Source organism: Stigmatopora argus, chromosome 4, assembly GCF_051989625.1.
Source record: "Stigmatopora argus isolate UIUO_Sarg chromosome 4, RoL_Sarg_1.0, whole genome shotgun sequence".
NCBI lineage: Eukaryota > Metazoa > Chordata > Actinopteri > Syngnathiformes > Syngnathidae > Stigmatopora > Stigmatopora argus.
Window position 1 is genome coordinate 8,858,652 of NC_135390.1, and position 17,828 is coordinate 8,876,479.

Below are 17,828 nucleotides of genomic sequence, written 5' to 3' on the forward strand. Positions count from 1 at the left end.
GAAAATGTAATGAAATTAGTCTATTTTAGTGTCTAGATGTTTTGCGCGTGCCACACAATTAGCTCTAAAATAGTAACTCCTATTTAATTAAAATGGTATGAATCTTATCAGAGTTTATTAGATTAAATTTGATTCATCCCATTTCATTGTTATCACCAAATAGTTATGGGCTAGTTCCACTTTTTGTATTTACAGTGTATCCATTATGCTCTTTAGATGTTGTTGTTGCAGGGCGTCCTAAAAATGGACAAAAACTGCATCACAGCTTTTAGCCATTTGAAGATATGTACCTATTCTTTTAAAGTCAAAATGGAATGGTGGATAGGAAATTCCTCAAATAAAGCTACATTTTATCAAAATTGGTATTCAATTCACTGCTAATTTTTTCTTTGTCCTGTGGGTTGCATATCTGCTTCACAACTGAGGTTCCTGGTTTGAATTCCAGCTTGTGTCCTCCTGTTTGGACTTTATATGGTATCATCATGCATTTTCCCAGTTATTATAGAAGTCCAAATCCTTGGGGCAATCTTTTTGGCTCATTTTATGTACTAATGGTTGCTTTAACTTAACTCATCAGATAAAATCCCCTTTGAGCAATCTGCTCGTGATTGCTCATTGGTCATAAGGCGAGGAAGCTTCTTTCTAATTAGATTAGATTAAAATAGATTAAATTTGATTCATCCCATACTCTGGATTTGGGTTTTTTAGCTTGAAGTCTTTCTGTATTTTATGATTTGCTGACCTACCCCATTCTGCTTGTCTCGTCCTTTTCTAATGTATAAAGAGCTGATGAGCAACTAATGTATAGAAAGCTATCTGACTCCTGTAAATTGTGTTTTTTGATTCTTCTCAATAAAATAATGGCATTCACCTGCACGTTTTTGCTAGGAATTTCCAAAATAAGGCTAACACTCATATGGCTCACACCAAAATGGAAATTTCCTATCCAGCTGCACTAGAGTTACAATAACTTATCAGCTACGATGGCCTTGCTACAAAAAAGAAGCTGAGAGCTCTCATTCCTATCTTATCCAAATATAGAGTCCCACTTGGTTAAGACAAATGATATGGAATGAATATAGCAAGAAAAACAAAGAATGTGCGGAATTATGCAAGAAAATAAATAAATATACCAACAGTTTGTCTTAATATGCCCATGTCATTGGCTGGGAACCAGTTATTCCTATCAACAGTTTTAACCATGGCAACAGTTGTGAACCTTAGTGACTTCCTGTTTTTGAAAACAGGAAATATGAAGTTTGCTGACTGTCCTACAATCTCAAGAATTCAGTTTACCCTCTATTAATGATAGATGACAAATATCCCAAATGAAAAAAACTGTTAACATTTACATATTCCTCATTATAGATCATCAAAAGCACCAACATGACTATCGAAAGATGATAAGAGATACCTCATATTAGGAGGATGTAAAAGATAAAAGTGAAGAAAATGAACCACTAATTAGAGTTCTTTATCCCACACGGCTCCTTTAAATACGACCAAAGGTGTGGCTGCTCCTTTTTTTTATCCTGAATCAGCAGATGCCCAAGACTTAACAAGAAGTATTCCATACAGTAGTTGCAAAACCTATGTTGGGGTGACAGTTAAGACGGTCGGAAGAGAAATCAGACACATGTCAGTGACATTTGATAGCAAGTTAGGAGCGCTTAGGGGAGATGGTTGGGAATTGATGGACTCCAAATCAGAATATGGAGGAAGATTTCCAAAATCAGGTAAGGATTTTTTAGATTCATTTATTTAAAATAATCAGAAAACTACTTTAAAAAACACTACTAATCTGTATTTTTTATTGGTGACTCAGTGTGGTGGATTGGAGCTGTTGCATTATGTTTGGGACTGCTCTATCTTCTTCTACTTGTTGTCATTTTAGCCATGGTGAGCCAATGTGAGTACATGCCGTGACATGATTGCAAATCCAAAGCACTTTTTGATTATGTCATTGAGTGGGAGCAAATCTATATGGCAGATCTTCAGCACCATTCTTCTGTGGTTCTTTTAAAAATTCAAAATACTTTATTTTATTTTATAGATGTCGGACCAAGCCCTATGAAACCCATGGAACAACTGTCCACTGGTCTCCCCTCGTGTCAAAATCTGACTTCACAATGCTTGCAGATACAGGGAAGATACAACACCTTGCTAGAAAGTAAAAACCAGTTAGATACCAAGCTCTGTTCTCTGACTAAAGCGAAAGACACTGCCGAGGGGGAGCGAGACCGCCTTCAAAATGACAGAGATATGCTTCAGAACCAGCGAGACATACTCGAAAAGGAGCGGAATGCCCTCCACAGTGAGCGTGACAACTTAAAAAACGAGCGAGATGTGCTCCACAATGAACGTGACGCTCTCAAAAATGAGAAAGGCACCATTATAGCTGAGTTAGACAACCTCCAAAATGAGACAGGTCTCCTCAGAAATGAGCGAGATAACCTCCAGGTTGGGCAGAGAGCCTTTGAAATTGAGGAAGAAAAACTCAAAAGTGAACGAGACACCCTAAAGAATGAGAAAGAAGCCCTCCAACATGAGCGAGACAACGTTCAAAATGAACATGAAGTTCTCAAAGGTGAGCGAGACACTCTCAAAAATGAGAAAGACACACTACAAAACGAACAAGAGGCACTCAAAAATGAGCGAGACAGCCTCAAGAATGAGAAAGACACCCTACTAAAGAATCAAGAAGTTCTCAAACATGAGCGGGACACCATCAAAAATGACAAAGATACCCTTCAGAAGGAGCGAGACAGCCTAAGGAAAGAGCGAGACACCCTAACAGGCGAGAGAGACCATCTGAAGTCCCAGTCCAGCAACCTGACCAAAGAACTGGAGGTGCTGCAGACCCGATTCAACACAGTGGTTGCTAGTCGAGATGGCTTTAAGGAGGAAGCTGAAGAGTTAAACCACAACAGAACGGGTGAGTTTTGTTTCCACAAAACAAGTTCCTGCTTGTTTGTGAACATTGCTTCTTTCGGATTCCGTCTCAACCTAATTAAAAGGGATACAGATTACACGCAAGAAATACTCTTATTTGGTGGGAGCATGGTTTCATGTCCATACTAACCTAGGAGAAACATGTTCTTTTTGGGGAGAGCTGTTTCCATTGGCATGTTAAGAAGCTCTCAGCTCACAGATAAACAAGGCATCATTTTCATTTCAAGGAGCAATATGTGTTGTCATACTCCAGTTTCCTCCCACATCCCAAAAATGCATGGTATGCTGGTTTAATACTCTAAATTGCCTCTGGGTCTGGGTGTGGGTGTGAATGGTTGTCCGTCTTCTATTGCCTTGTGATCGGCTGGCCACCGATTCAGGGTGTCCCCCGCCTCTGGCTCAAAGTGAGCTGGGATATGCTCCAGCACCCCTCTCGTGCCCCATGTGAGGATTAAGTGGTTCCGAAAATGAATGAATGAATAATATTATCTCATTGGCTGCCATTGATGGAGATAGACGTCAATGGAAGGCCAATGGCAGTGAAACATGATCACTCATACCAGCCTTGCAAGTAAATAAATAGTAATAAATTTGATGTCTCCAACTGTCATCAGCAGTGAATTAATTAAGGGCTACCTGCAACAATTATATATTAATTAATTAATTAATTAATATATTTATTTATTTATTAACTTATTTATTACCTATTTATTTATGTCAAAAATTTGTTTTCCTGTGTCTGTATTCTCACCCTCTTGCCACTGTGACAATGAAATTTCCCACATACGGGATGAATAAAGTTATCTAATCTAATCTAATCTAACAAAATCAACCAAAAGTATTAGAAGATTGTAAATTAGCAAAGAGCAGAACAAAGAGAAAATGTTCCGGTGACAGGATAAAAGGTCAAGAAAATCACAACCAAGCATAGCTCAATTTATCACATTCTATTATTTTTATATGTAACTTTATGAATATAGAACAAAATCTATGCAGTTTCCTAGATCAATTTCAGTGCAACAGAATGTAAGATGAATTTAAGTTTCTTCTGCAGGCCAATAAAAAACAGGTTGCGAGTTGCAATTAGCTCACAGGCTGTAGTTTGTATACCCCTGCCATAGCACAACATATTGGTACCATTGCTGTCAATTTACTGTGTCTACTGTTCTGTGAGGCAAACTGTGCTTTGTGTTTCCCTTAGAAAAACTGTGTCCATCGGGATGGAACAAATTTGGTGAGAAATGCTACTATATCTCAGAAAAAGGCGAAACAAAGACATGGAAACGCAGTAGAGGAGACTGTCAAGACCGGGGAGGTGACCTGGTCATCGTTACCACAAAAGAGGAGCGGAATTTTATCTCCACATATTATGATCGAATTTGGATCGGTCTGTCTGACATCGAACATGAGGGGAAGTGGAAGTGGGTAAATGGGGAAGAACTGAACTTTGGAGGATTCTGGCAAAAAGGGGAGCCAAACGACTCCGATGCTTACGAGAATTGTGTGGAGCAGTCCCGCTCAGGAAAGGGATGGAATGACATGCCTTGTAGTGAGACTCTTTCTTGGGTTTGTGAGGATTAACATGTAATCTGTGACTGTGTGTAGGTTTAGCTGTATGTGTGCTCCTGTATTTTGTTTGAATTGTACATAAAACATTTTCATTAGTGGTTAGCACGTCGGCCTCACAGCTCTAGGGTCCTGGGTTCAAATCTAGGTCATGTCCATCTGTGTGGAGTTTGCATGTTCTCCCTGGGCCTGCGTGGGTTTCCTCCCACATTCCAAAAACATGGAGGATAGGCTGATTGGACACTCTAAATTGCCCCTAGGTGGGTGAGTGTGCATGGTTGTCCGTATTCTTGTGTCCTGCGATCACCTGGCCACCGATTCAGGGTGTCCCCTGCCTCTGGCCCGGAGTCACCTGGGATAGACTCCAGCACCCCCTGCGACCCTAATGAGAATAAAGCGGTTCAGAAATAGAATGAATGATTGAATTAATAAATATTAGGCAACTTCCTTTCCTTTGCCAAAATGCGTCAGAGAGGGAATTGGCAGTCTCTGAAAATGCAGTCTCTGAAAATGCAGTCTCCGATGCGCGATCATCGAACAATCAAGAGTTTCATTCAAAATAGTCAACAGCGTGTGGAAAAACCAAGGTGCAAAATTACTGCCTGTAAACTAAGATGCCACTTGCCACCAGTTTTGCCATATTTAAGAGCTGTATTGGAGTCAGACATCACATTAATGACACTTAAAAATAGCAGATAAATGCTGCTAAGTCTGTTTGAATCTGAGACAAGATCAAGACTTTTGCCAGTTCAGACCAAGATTAGATGAATATCATCGGTCATAAGTGCTACAACACGGTACTCGGATGATTCGCCTAAAGACGTTTCGCCGACGGACGTTTGACAGATGGACAGGTCGCCGAATGGACGTTCCACCGAACGGTCATTCGGCCGGATGAACGTTCGGTGGAACGTCCATTCGGCGACCTGTCCGTCTGTCAAACGTCCGTCGGCGAAACGTCTTTAGGCGAATCATCCAGCCACGCTACAACACTTAGTAAATATGCACCTCACAACTTTCTCATGCATTTTCAAGTTGTCAGCAATTAAAGATTTGCCAAGTAAGGAGTGGGGATCTTAAAAACAATGGCATGACGGCATGTGATGGATCTGGTGTGCATGCCATGGCCCTTGAGTCTTTGTAACTCCACACCAACCCTCCTAAACCGAAGCTTGAATGCCTTCATATAGGTTAGGTCAATATTGATTTTTCTTTTCCAAATCCTGTATAAACATTAACTAAGGCACAGTCTGGAAAACCTAACAACAAGGCAAATTCTGAAAGCTTACTCGTTTTTGTACTTTAACAATAATGTCAAAGTCATCCTCATTCCTCTTTGACTATCTGTTGTCTGCTTTGTCTACAATAATGGTTACATTTCTAATTTAACCGTGCGCTTGGTTAATCAGTTGCTACAGCGTCATCCCTTCAATGTCTATTGGTTACTCATAAGTGATTAATAAATTACAAACATGAATATAGTTCATTCTTATTCTACTTTCACAAATGTAATGAGTGAGTTTTTAACTGGATGGTCATGAGCAGAACTGTTGCTTTTAATTGTGATGGGAGATCACAAAATTACAATTGAATGTTTTAAATTATATTTGGATGGGTGGAAACACTAAAATTTACAGCATAACACATAGTGTTGCTCTGATTTGGGCAATACTGCTCAGAAACAGATGTAGACTAAACAAACAACCAGTCACACATGCTAATGACTATATAAAATTTAAAGTTCACAATTAACCTGAGATGCTGGTTTTGGTAATGAGAAAAGAACCATCTGGAAGAAACAACCAACATGAACTCCACACAGGAGGACCTGAGGCAATAGTCAACCGCTTTGACCACATTGAATAAGTGTACCAACACAGTCACACCTACGGAAATAAAAGTCCTTAATTAATCTCATATGTGGAGTGCAGATAACTCCATGCAAGAACAACGGAAATTACACAGAAGAAAGCCAGAGCCCAGATCTACACCCTCAACTTCGGAACTGCGTATAAAGTGAATGAATATATATATATATATATATATATATATATATATATATATATATATATATATATATATATATATATATATATATATATTTTACATATAAATCATAGACATTTCCAGGATTGTAATTAATATATATATACCCGGAGAAAACCCACGCAAGCCCGGGGAGAACATGCAAACTCCACATAGTGAGGACCCACCTGGGATCAAACCCTCGACCCAGAACTGTGAGGCCAGCATGCTAACTACTGGCCCACTGGTCTGCCTCCATCCTCGCGGTATAAATTAATATTAATTTTCAGTAGCATTTGTATTAATTAAGAAAAAAATTATAAATATTTTTTTTTAATCTTTCAAATGTGATTACGACCAAGGTCCAAATATGTGGACATCACATTTTCACATAGGCCACACTTGCATTGCAAATGTTATCACTGTGAACCTAATAACTCAAAACAAATGTTTATGGGTTTTTTATAACAAAAATGCAGTGACTACTTGCTATTAAACGTTTTAAATGATTTCATATAAATCCCAGGTCTTCATAGCTAAAACGTTCTAAATCCGTAATGTCATTGAACGCAGCATCATGGCCCCAAAGGAGTGGCCGGTGCACCTGTCTTACCTGTTCTGTTCAGAAAGGGACACATGACTCGGGAGGAATTTCCTATCCGACTCCTGTCCTTTGTTCCAGTGGCTTTCCTGGGGGGGTGAGAGAACCTGGGAGGAGGTCGAGAAAGGGAGCAGAGAGCGGCGGACGGAGAGATGTCGGATCCGGCCACCAATCCTGCTGCCACCTCCTTCTCAGCGCCCACAATTTCGCTGCCATTGGGACTGGAAGTATTGAGGACTTACTCTGGAGCACTGATCTGTTTGGAAATAGTAAGTTTATTTTTTTCTTTCTGGGGGATTGCACTAATAAAGTTCAGTGGTTCATTGAATTACAGTACATTATTTTAAAATGTTACATGCAAATAATTTTACTCAACTGAATTGATTGGTCCATAATAAAATGGTTGGATTTAATAAAAACATAATGAGGAACTCAGGTGTAGTATAATTATTTAAAATGTATTTATGGCAGCAGAGTATAACAACCTCATGGTCTCTCCCTTGACGACCTTTAGAACTGCAAGGTGATCTCACGGTCCATGACACCCATGAGCTTTTGTTTATTTTTACTATAAATCATTTATCTTTATATTAGAACTCATTCATTCCTTGTTTACATTTTAGATGTAGTTTCATAAGAAACGTGCCCTTACTTAATACGTAGATATAAGAAAATGTGTGTAGTAAACATGTTCGGGCCAACAAAAATTAAAAATATGAAATAACTAACCTCTTATTATCGTAATTTGAAAGCTCCAATACAAGAACTGGTTGAAAGTTACTCCTACAAAGTAGTCATTCTGGGTGACAGTTAGGAGGTTTTCAATAAACAATGCTTTGACTGTACGTGGAAGGTTGAACACCATTCACCCCTTGACACTGGTTGGCCTTGTTCTCATTTCCCAACAATTTCACAATGGCAATTTTTGAGACATAAAAGACCTCAAAGAGACACCATAAATAAACCTTTCCTAAAAGAAGTATTATTTATGTAGCACTTGCAATGCAGTCATATAAGTATGACAAAACCTAAATGAAAGTTAAACCGCTTTTTTGTTTTTGAATATGAATTGATGAAGTCACAACTGTGGTAAATACAATCGGTGCGTATGTATGTGTATATCATAACATCACCTACCGCTCACTTAAGGCTGGGGCAGAAACAGTAGCTTGAGGGGAAAAAAGCCACTACTTCCCATTCCCCAGCATCTTTATATACAGCTCCTCCTCCTGGGGGTTCCCGAAGCTGTCCTAGGACAGCTGTGAGACTTGGGGGCCCGTTTAAAGGTAGACGGGCCGACTAATCAACAGAAAGCGACCATCCAACATAAGCAGAGATCGATTTCATCAACCTCCAAACGACGCCGCAGAGCTGTATGAATACGATCTATTATTTATAACATGCAGTAGTTAAGTTAGGTTTTTGTTTTAATAGAGCCCCACCCCTAATATGTGTGTTTGCCTTTATATAGTATGTAAATACTATATAAATATATGAATATATATATATATATATATATATATATATATATATATATATATATATATATACATATATATTCATACATAATAGTAGTAACAATCATTTGCGTTAATGCCGTAATTATCTTGTTTGCCAGATCATATCCTACTTTGTCAGCATGAGAAGCATGTATGACTCGATTATCATCACATTTTTGTTCTCCGCTTTTTTCATTGTTAGCCATCTGTTAATATCAGTGCTACACAGCACATTACCCTTACACCAAAAAAGCTGAGCACACTTGGTAAACCATTTAGACATTTTTTGAAACGATAAACGAACAGATGTCTTACGTGATTTAAGCCATTTCTATTGGTGTTTTGGGTTCATTTGTGAGCAGTTCGAGTGGTGAGAAGGTATGGTTAACATGGTTCAGTACCAAATATCTACCACAAAGTATGTAGCAACTGCATTGTATAAGAGAGTAATTTGAAATGTAGACAAATAGTGTCATGTGTTGATGTAGTATTGATGCTTTGTGTCTCCAGGTATTTGGTGGTTTAGTATGGATTCTGGTGGCATCCTCCAATGTGCCTGTCCCTTTACTGCAAGGGTGGGTGATGTTTGTGTCTGTAACTGCATTCTTCCTCTCCTTCGCCTATCTAACATTCCTCATCACTGGCCTGGCTGACCGAATCAGTATTGATTGGAACTTTTTGGTAAGTAACATTTGAGCCTATAGCAAATTTGTTCATTTGAGTGGTCATGTAAACATCAAATCATTGACATTTCTGGCTGTGATTTTGTCTAAACTATGTGGAAAAATATAATTGAAAATTAATTTAATGGAAACAATATCATCCACAATATTCTAGTGGGAAATTTAGTTAAATAGATCTGGTCCTGTAGGCATATTCAACAGCATTTACAGCATTATTGTGTACATTGTAATGTAGTTAAAAACCGTGGCAACAATAAAACAAAAATCCCAAATCCCAGGGCACAAGGAGACGGACAACCATTTATGCTCAATTTAGAGTGTTCAACCAGCCTACCATGCATATGTTTGGGTTGTGGGAGGAAACTGGAGTACTCAGAGAAATTCAATGTGAGCCCGGTCGCTTTTTCAATTTCCCCACGCAAATGTGAATCATTCTGGCCCAAAACTTAACCTCCTAAGACCCAGACTCTTGCAAGGCATGTATTTTTGTTTTCTCTTTGATATGTAGGCTAATTGGGAGCTGATGAGTGTAAAAACACAGAATTATCGTTTTACATGATGTAGCTTCTGAGAAAAATGATGTCCACATGTGGACGCCAGGTCATAGGAGGTTAAAACCAAAGTGATAAAACAGATTCTGATCATGACTCCCCATTTTAACCAGCATCAGGATTAGAACTGGTGTTCCATTTTATCATAGTCTTATCAGAGCTTTCTCCACTTAATCGGCCATTGATTATAATAATGCATGTACTATATTGCGGCAAAAAAATTGCTCATCAAAATAGACTGTAATTATTTTTGCTTTTAGCATAACGATTAAAGGATGAAAAATAAAGAAATAAGATTTTGGCCATATGTGGTGAATTTGAACACTAATTGGTTGAAGAAACAGTCCCTTTGCAAATGCAGTTTAAGTAACATCTGCCAGTGTTGCTGATTCTGTGTATAGCCCGGCAGAATTCAACATTGCAGCAACAAAATAAAAAAAAATCCGAATGGAATGGGTGAGGTGCAGATAAACCTGACAAAATGATGAGAGATTGGAATGAAATGGATACAATTTCCTAGAAGAATATTAGAATTTAGCCTGTAAATGTAGATCAGAGTGTTTGGTCTACCAGAGAAAGCCTCACCACTGAATAATTGAAATCTTAAAGTCCCCATTTAAACTTCCTGATCACACTGCTTAGTGGCATTTTAATACTGTAGCTATCTAGGATTTACCACAATAATGAATTCAAAGGAGTACAATAGCGCTCACAAAAACAGGGGATTTCTTCATAGCTGTTTGTCATCACTTGCCATTAGGTTCAGGATTTACAACAGAAGCTCGAATTTGAGCAAACTAAAGTCATCTGGTCGTCTAACAAAAAACACACACTAAGAGCAGATCCCACATATGACTGCAGCAAATAGTGGTTGTTAAAAAGGCATGCACATCCCATGAACCTGTAGTACTATCAGTTAAGTTTGCACAAAGCTTTATTCCCAGGCGAAACCAAGCATGTGTTGCTTGTATTCAACAGAACAATGAAGGACAAGGATAGTGAGCTCACACCAGAACACAACAAAGGCCTGGCTGTTATTATTCCACCAGCCTAATAGAATAGACAACACAAACTAAACAACACACATTCTCTCTCTAATGCCATAGCAAACCTTTTTGAAGTTTTAATATGCCCTCATCTTTTTGCCATGTTTGTAGTAGCAAGATGTTGACAGTACAGCACTCTGAGACAGTTTGACCTATTAACTCTGCAAATCTTTAGAAACTGCATGTTTATCACCTCAAACAAAAAAAATCCAATCCTGATTGAGGAGAATCCTAATTTTTATCTTAACAATGTGGCCCATTTCTGATTTTTACACTCACTACCACGATCCATGCATACAGATAATTAAACCAAATTGGCAACACCGGCATCCTTACTAACAAATTCAGCAGAGTATAAATAATTAAATGTTTGTAAGCATTATATGACCATATATATTGTATATTCTTTAGCATGAGATGTGATAATTTATTTTTAAATCTGCATCCAATTACCATCAAATTGCCAAATATCGGCCCCGATAATCGGCCTGACTGACAACAGAAAATAAATGAGCAGCACTTTAACCAATTACTACTTTTTTTTAATTTTCATTTTTTAAACTTACAGCACCGGTGGGGAGAGTGGTTAGCGCGTCAGCCTCACAGCTCCGGTGTCCTGGGTTCAAATCCAGGTCATGTCCATCTTTGTGGAATTTGCATGTTGTCCCTGGGCTTGCGTGGGTTTCGTCCGGGTACTCCGGTTTCCTCCCACATTCCAAAAACATGCATGGTAGGCTGATTGGACACTCCAAATTGCCCCTAAGTATGGGTGCGGGTGTGCATGGTTGTCCGTCTCCTTGTGCCCTGCGATTGGCTGGCCACCAATTCAGGGTGTTGTCCCCCACCTCTGGCCCGGAGACAGCTGGGATTGGCTCCAGCACCCCCCGTGACCCTAATGAGGATAAAGCGGTTTAGAAAATGAGATGAGACATACAGCACCTGACTGACATCAAGTTATTATACTTTTAAGACACCAGATTGGTGAAAATGTATTCTCTTCATCAGTTCGAATGTATCCCTAAAATCACTGGGGCCTTTGAGGGTAAATAAGTTTATTTACTTACAAGCCAGCTTGTAACACAGCATCTGTTTTTTTGTTTTTTGTTTTTTACAGGATGTTTTTTACCATTTCCTAGCCTTGCTTTTTTATTTTGCTGCCTTCGTGCTGGAGGCGGCAGTGACATCAGCCAACGGGGGAGCCATCATCACACCTCTACCAAACAGCACCGGAGCTGTAATGTGTATACACTACCCTCGTGGCAATGTGTTCACTGTACTGACTGGCAACCAATACAATATTAATGTCGTGGCCACAGTGAGTAAAATTCTTTTGAAAACATTTCTTCATTTGTGTTTTGACTGTTGACCATATAATATTGCCTTTATACCTTATACCAAGGTTGTCAGAATCGGGTTGGTTCGCGGGCCGCTTTAACGTCAACTTGATTTCACCATTTTAGATATAATATTTAGATTTTTTTAATAGATGGATTAAAAAGAACTGGATTAAAAGCCCTGAATATTCAGTTTTTTATAGATCTAAAACAAAGTTTATTTTAGCTTTTTTTAAATATATTTTTAGATTTTACAAAATGATTTTTGAACTAAAAACACAGAAAAAAATGGATTAAAAAATTACAATTATTTATTTAAAAGGGGGAAAATCAGGATATTTATTATACATCTTTACTCTTCATTTTAATTTGATCCAAAAACAGAAAGTCGGCACTCATGATTTACTTTCCACTCAAAATGATGCGGCGGGCCAGATTTGGCCTCCGGGCCGCCACTTTGACACATGTGCCTTATACAGTCACAACGTCGTACACATGCCCTAATCTAACGTTGTGTAATATTTTTATACTGCTTATCAGTGAAAGTGTATCAGTATCAGTGCAAGGAGAATTAACTTTGTTCAAAAGGGTGTCGACAAGTGTGAATTGTTGGTTTGATAATTTGTGTGTTGACTGGTGAAAAGTCCAAAGCTCAACCACCAGAAATTAGGTTAAGTTCTGAAGAAAATTGATGGGGCTGATTACCATTTCACATGATCATTTTTAAGAGTAATCTAAATAGGATCTTTTTTGAAAGCAACACTACCCAACATATTTTTAATGCATACTTTCTCCACCTTTTCTTTGTTTTTTTACACAGATATTTGCATTTGTGGTGACACTATGCTACAGCTGCAGTCTGGTGATGGCCTTCAGGAGATGGAGAATCTAACGTGAAACTCAAACTCATTTTGCAAGAGATCTCCACCAACATTCAATATAGAACACGCTGCTTTTTTGGGCGGAATTGGAATGGTTTATTTCAAGTATGAACAACGACTAACTGAATAATGGCCAGTGACTTTTCTGGGGTCATTAAACCTCCCAAATATGTTGAGCACTGAGTGGATGAAACAACCTTAGAAATGTTGAAATTGTTACGGTAATTTTCTCATGTACAATATGTAATGTTAGTGATGCTTATGCAACATTTTTTTCATTGGCAACTTCCTTATTTTACTGGATCACATCCTCACTGAAGCAAATATTTCCCAATTTCAAAACTATGTCATGAGATGTCATATACTTTGTAACTTCCTGTGTTATTTTATTAGCCTATATTAACCCATACAGTCAAGTCATTTAGCGAACTGAAACATTAGGTACATCGTTGTTATCATCATCGTGTATCCAAATAATTAAATACTCAAACCTACAAATATTAGTTTGCCTTTAAGATTTTTTTCCATCAAATTATAGGTATGTGTAGTAAGCGGGCTGGTGGGTGAGTGGTTAGTTCTGGGTTTGATCCCAGGTCAGTCCTCCTGTGTGGAGTTTGAGTGTTCTCCCCGGGTTTGCGTTGGTTTTCTCTGAATACTTTGGTTTCCTCCCACATTCCAAAAACATGCATGGTAGGCTGGTTGAACACTCTAAATTGCCCCTAGGTATGAGTGGGAGCATGAATGATTGTACATCTTCTCGTGCCCTGTGATTGGCTGACCACCAATTCAAGGTTGTCTCCCGCCTCGTGCCCGAAGTCAGCAGGGATAGGCCCCAGCACCCTCCACGACCCTTGTCAGGATAAGTGGTTCTGGGGAGATTATGCAAACTCCACACAGGTGGACCGACCTGGATTTGAACCCAAGACACCAGAACTGTGACGCCAACATACTTATCTCAATGTACCCTGCGATTGGTTGGCAGCCAATTCAGGGTGTGGTCTATCTACTGACCAAAGTTGGCTGGAGTGAGCTTCAGCACCCCCGCGACCCTTGTTAGTATAAGCAGAACGGAAATGAATTAATGTTATTTATAAAGGAGGTTGCACTCGAGAGGCATACATAATATAGTACATACAAAGCCTTTCTATAGGAAGAAAATACCTGTTGTCATTTAAACTTCAGTCACTAGATGTCACTGATAGTATACAATACATGTTTTGTTTTTCAATTGTAGCACTCTCTTGTGCAAATTCACCAGCAAGTATAACGAAAGAGAAAATAAACTGATTTTTAAAATTATACTTGTTTTTTTTCTCCAAACAAATGATCGTGCTGTGCTGCTTTTAATTTGCTGGCCTCTGCGAACACAGGAAATGGCGAGCCTACATATTAGAGCCGTGATTTTAAAGATGTACTTTCCCCCCAATTCTTATGTATGTATTCAAATATATTGTCATCTATAATATAACTATTGTTGATTTGATGGATTCGCTGCATCTAGTTTGTCTTTCATGGACCATGTACGGACGTTTCCGTTTCACTGCTCTTACTTTTCTTCCCAAAAGTTAACCGGAAGCACTTTTCCTGTGTTGGTGCACGCTTGGTATGTTTTCGCACTATGTGTCCGTTCACCCACGCACTTATCGTCTGTGTTTGGAAAGAAAAGATACTCGCGACTCTTTCACCTGGTTACATGTCAATATACTCAATATACTCACCGGGTCACTAGTTTCGATTTAACTTTTTTTTTAATTTTTGTCTTAAATGACTATGATGCCGACGGCGTTGAGAAGATTGGGAGTTAAATTTCACTCTCGTTCCAACAGCTTCTAGGTGAACGGTGCACCGGGAGCAACCTCAAACGCCTTTTTTTTCTCTTCATTACTCGGAGGTAGAAACATCTTTTGTTATTCAATTGAAGCCAAAGAACGAATTATTGTAGCATTTTTTTAGCGTAACTTTTATTTACGTGTTGTCCCCCCTCCTCCCCCTGAATCTTGGAGGTGGCGACCTGAAGTCGGGCGACCACTTGGAGAGGGGGTCCTCTGAAAAATGGAGACTGTTATCGAAAAAGACTGCAGTGCACTTGGGGGACTCTTCCAAACTCTTATCGGAGACATGAAGGTAAGATTAACGGGTTTCATCCAGTAAGTTTCCCAAAAAGTTCTCAGTGGTTCCTGTGAAATTCACGTATTTCAATGCTGGGAGTTTAACTTAATGGAAATAAGCGTGTATAATTGGCTTACTTTTTGGATTTTTGGTTTTAAGAGTTCCACACTCCTCACATTACTCTATAATAGTTAAGTAATTGTTGCTGTTTTTTTTGTCAAACCATTGCTCTAAATCAGGGGTAGGAAACTATGGCTCTGGAGCCATACATGGCTCTTTTGATTGGTGCATATGGCTCTCCACTAACCTGGGAGGTAAACTATGGAAACTGCTGGTGAGAAAGCGCAGGAATAGGAGCGCTACGTTAGTATTATGGCATTGCCACTACCTCCAGTGCCTTATAATCATATTTTTTTCCATTACACTTTCTGCTTGGATATTCACATAGCTACTCATTGATTAGCAACAATGTAACAATGTTGTCAAAATAATTCAGAGACTTTTTGTACTTTATAATTGGTGAAGTGACTAAAAAAGGCACACATTTTCATGTATGTTGACTTTTAAATTCAGAGCATGGCTCTCAAGGATTAACATTTAAAAAAATATAAATTGTTTATGGCTCTTTCCATCAAAAAGGTTCCCGACCCCTGCTCTAAATTGATATTGTGTTGTTTTCCTGGTTATTCATTCGGATGTTCTATTTTGAGGAAGGCAGGTGTGAATTTTTCTTTTTTCACTGACAGACACGACTTGTATAGACAATTAGCTACTGTCTCAGCTGCTCTATTTAGTCCAAAAGAATGGAGTGGGACAATGTCACCGGGGTCTCAAGGGGCTGACTCGTAACCCTGGGGGGGTCACAACGGCCAGACATCCGTTGGCTACCAAACCCTACTCAGATATTTGAAAAATGTTAACCTCTGATGTTTAGTTTCATGGGCAACATTGTTACTGCTATCAGCCTTGAATCTTTGAATTATCTGCATGCTTTGTGTTATTTTGTTTTTTTCCTCTTTTTTTAATCTTCATTATCCCCCACATTGAAAGTGACAGCTCAATTTGACCCCCCAGTTCAGGGATTCTCAACTAAACAGGTAGTTAAAAAACATTCCAGGGGTCCAAAGGACAAAGTCATATGACTCTATCCTTCAAAGCCCTGTCTGAATAGGAATTGATGTCAAGCAAGTATGTTGGAAGTGATACATCTCAGTGAAAAGTATGTTGTAGTTCAGAAATAAAGTTCCAACAGTGTAGCTATGGATTCTCTGGTACGTGTGCATTATACATAGGTACATATTTTTCAAAATATAACATATGTATAAGTAGCGGTGTCCCAATCGTTTTTGCATGTGAATTTGAGTCTGAGTCATCTGATTTTAAGTATCTGCCAACACCCGATCTGATACCTTGGAAAAGTATTATGAAGAGAAAAACAGCTCATCCGTATGTTATTCCCAATTTGAACAAAGCTATCCCAACATTTAGCCATGGAAATGAGTTAGTAGTTCATCTGTTTTCAGCATGTTGTGCAGCACAAAATAAAGTTGCAACATATGTTTAAATATTTGTCTAACATCAATAAACTTATAGACAAAATAATGTCCAATGTATAAAAACCAATGTAACAAATTGAGTTATCTTTTTTGCTGTCACTAGAAATTTTCTTTCTTTCTCTGTTCAGCAAAGTTTGTTTTGGTAGTGTAAATATACATATAGAACAGAACATAATGTATTATGTACATATATTAGAACAGGGCGATAAAACCATAATAATAATTATCATCAAATAATTTTTGTCAACAATAAAAATAAAAATGCAATGAACTTGATACATTTAAACTGCAATTACATCAGAAAGAACGGCAATATACCAAATTGGCCCGAATATAAGATGGTGCTTTTTGCATTGAAATAAGACGGAAAAAAGTGTTGGTCGGCTTAAATTCCGGGTCTGGACATTATACCCATTCACAATTCTGATGGTGCCAGATATCTTTAAAGCGAATGCTGAACACTTTAATGGTTAATGCAGTTATTGCAATGTTGTTATTTTATCACATTAGATTGGTTAATTTACATTTAAAAAACAGAAGCCATTCATTTAGTTTACATATTTAAATGTTCAGATATGATTAGAATGAGGCAAAATAACATGCTCTTTCTCTCAAATATACTGTTAAAATCATTTGTTTCAGATGGACTGTCATTATTTTCTGTATAAAAATTGAATACGGTGTTCAAAAAGTCTTTTCAAACTTGAGTCTTGAAACAGAGGGGGTCGTCTTATAATCAGGAGCGTCATATATTCAGGCCAATACGACTCTGGACTACCGAGACCCCGAATTTAAAATGGCTAACCCTTTTTTGGTCTTATTCCAATGCATAAAACACCGTCTTATATCCGGGCCAATACAGTATTTTGTTGCTCATGAGTCATTCACTGACAGTGATAGATATCATATCCAAATGAACTGTGAAAGCTGGTTAAAGCATCCTGTTTCACTGCCATTGACAGCAAAAGAAGTCCAATCCAATTTGACCGGAGTGCAGGCAGCAATCAACCATGAATTGTTGAAAG

The 17,828-nt window shown here is 38.4% G+C and overlaps 3 protein-coding genes across 6 annotated transcripts in view; all 3 read left to right on the forward strand.

Moving 5' to 3' along the window:
• Positions 1-1,540: 1,540 nt before the first annotated feature.
• On the forward strand, positions 1,541-4,931 carry LOC144073023 (uncharacterized). The gene is made up of 4 exons (XM_077598524.1): positions 1,541-1,736; positions 1,826-1,909; positions 2,054-2,935; positions 4,154-4,931. Exons 1-4 carry the CDS (start codon positions 1,637-1,639, stop codon positions 4,531-4,533), a joined length of 1,446 nt encoding a protein of 481 aa, XP_077454650.1. The 5' UTR covers positions 1,541-1,636; the 3' UTR covers positions 4,534-4,931.
• Positions 4,932-7,110: 2,179 nt separating this feature from the next.
• mal2 (mal, T cell differentiation protein 2) lies at positions 7,111-13,641 on the forward strand. The gene is made up of 4 exons (XM_077598526.1): positions 7,111-7,413; positions 9,154-9,324; positions 12,038-12,238; positions 13,078-13,641. Exons 1-4 carry the CDS (start codon positions 7,297-7,299, stop codon positions 13,147-13,149), a joined length of 561 nt encoding a protein of 186 aa, XP_077454652.1. The 5' UTR covers positions 7,111-7,296; the 3' UTR covers positions 13,150-13,641.
• Positions 13,642-14,743: 1,102 nt separating this feature from the next.
• The window catches only part of LOC144072843 (protein MTSS 1-like), a 40,248-nt gene continuing 37,163 nt past the window's right edge, over positions 14,744-17,828 (forward strand). For all 4 annotated transcript variants that reach the window (XM_077598175.1, XM_077598178.1, XM_077598176.1 and 1 more), the window contains exons 1-2: positions 14,744-15,029; positions 15,142-15,262. In XM_077598175.1, the coding sequence (XP_077454301.1) occupies positions 15,191-15,262 (72 nt within the window). In that variant the 5' untranslated portion in view covers positions 14,744-15,029; positions 15,142-15,190. The remainder of the gene's footprint in view (positions 15,030-15,141; positions 15,263-17,828) is intronic.

Coding starts and splice junctions, on each gene's coding strand:
- LOC144073023 (XM_077598524.1), top strand. CDS start 1,637: ATGTCAGTGACATTTGATAGCAAGTTAGGAGCGCTTAGGGGAGATGGT. Junction 1,910..2,053: donor TTTAGCCATGGTGAGCCAAT/GTGAGTACATGC, acceptor TTTATTTTATAG/ATGTCGGACCAAGCCCTATG. Junction 2,936..4,153: donor GTTAAACCACAACAGAACGG/GTGAGTTTTGTT, acceptor TGTTTCCCTTAG/AAAAACTGTGTCCATCGGGA.
- mal2 (XM_077598526.1), top strand. CDS start 7,297: ATGTCGGATCCGGCCACCAATCCTGCTGCCACCTCCTTCTCAGCGCCC. Junction 7,414..9,153: donor CACTGATCTGTTTGGAAATA/GTAAGTTTATTT, acceptor TTGTGTCTCCAG/GTATTTGGTGGTTTAGTATG. Junction 12,239..13,077: donor ATATTAATGTCGTGGCCACA/GTGAGTAAAATT, acceptor TTTTTTACACAG/ATATTTGCATTTGTGGTGAC.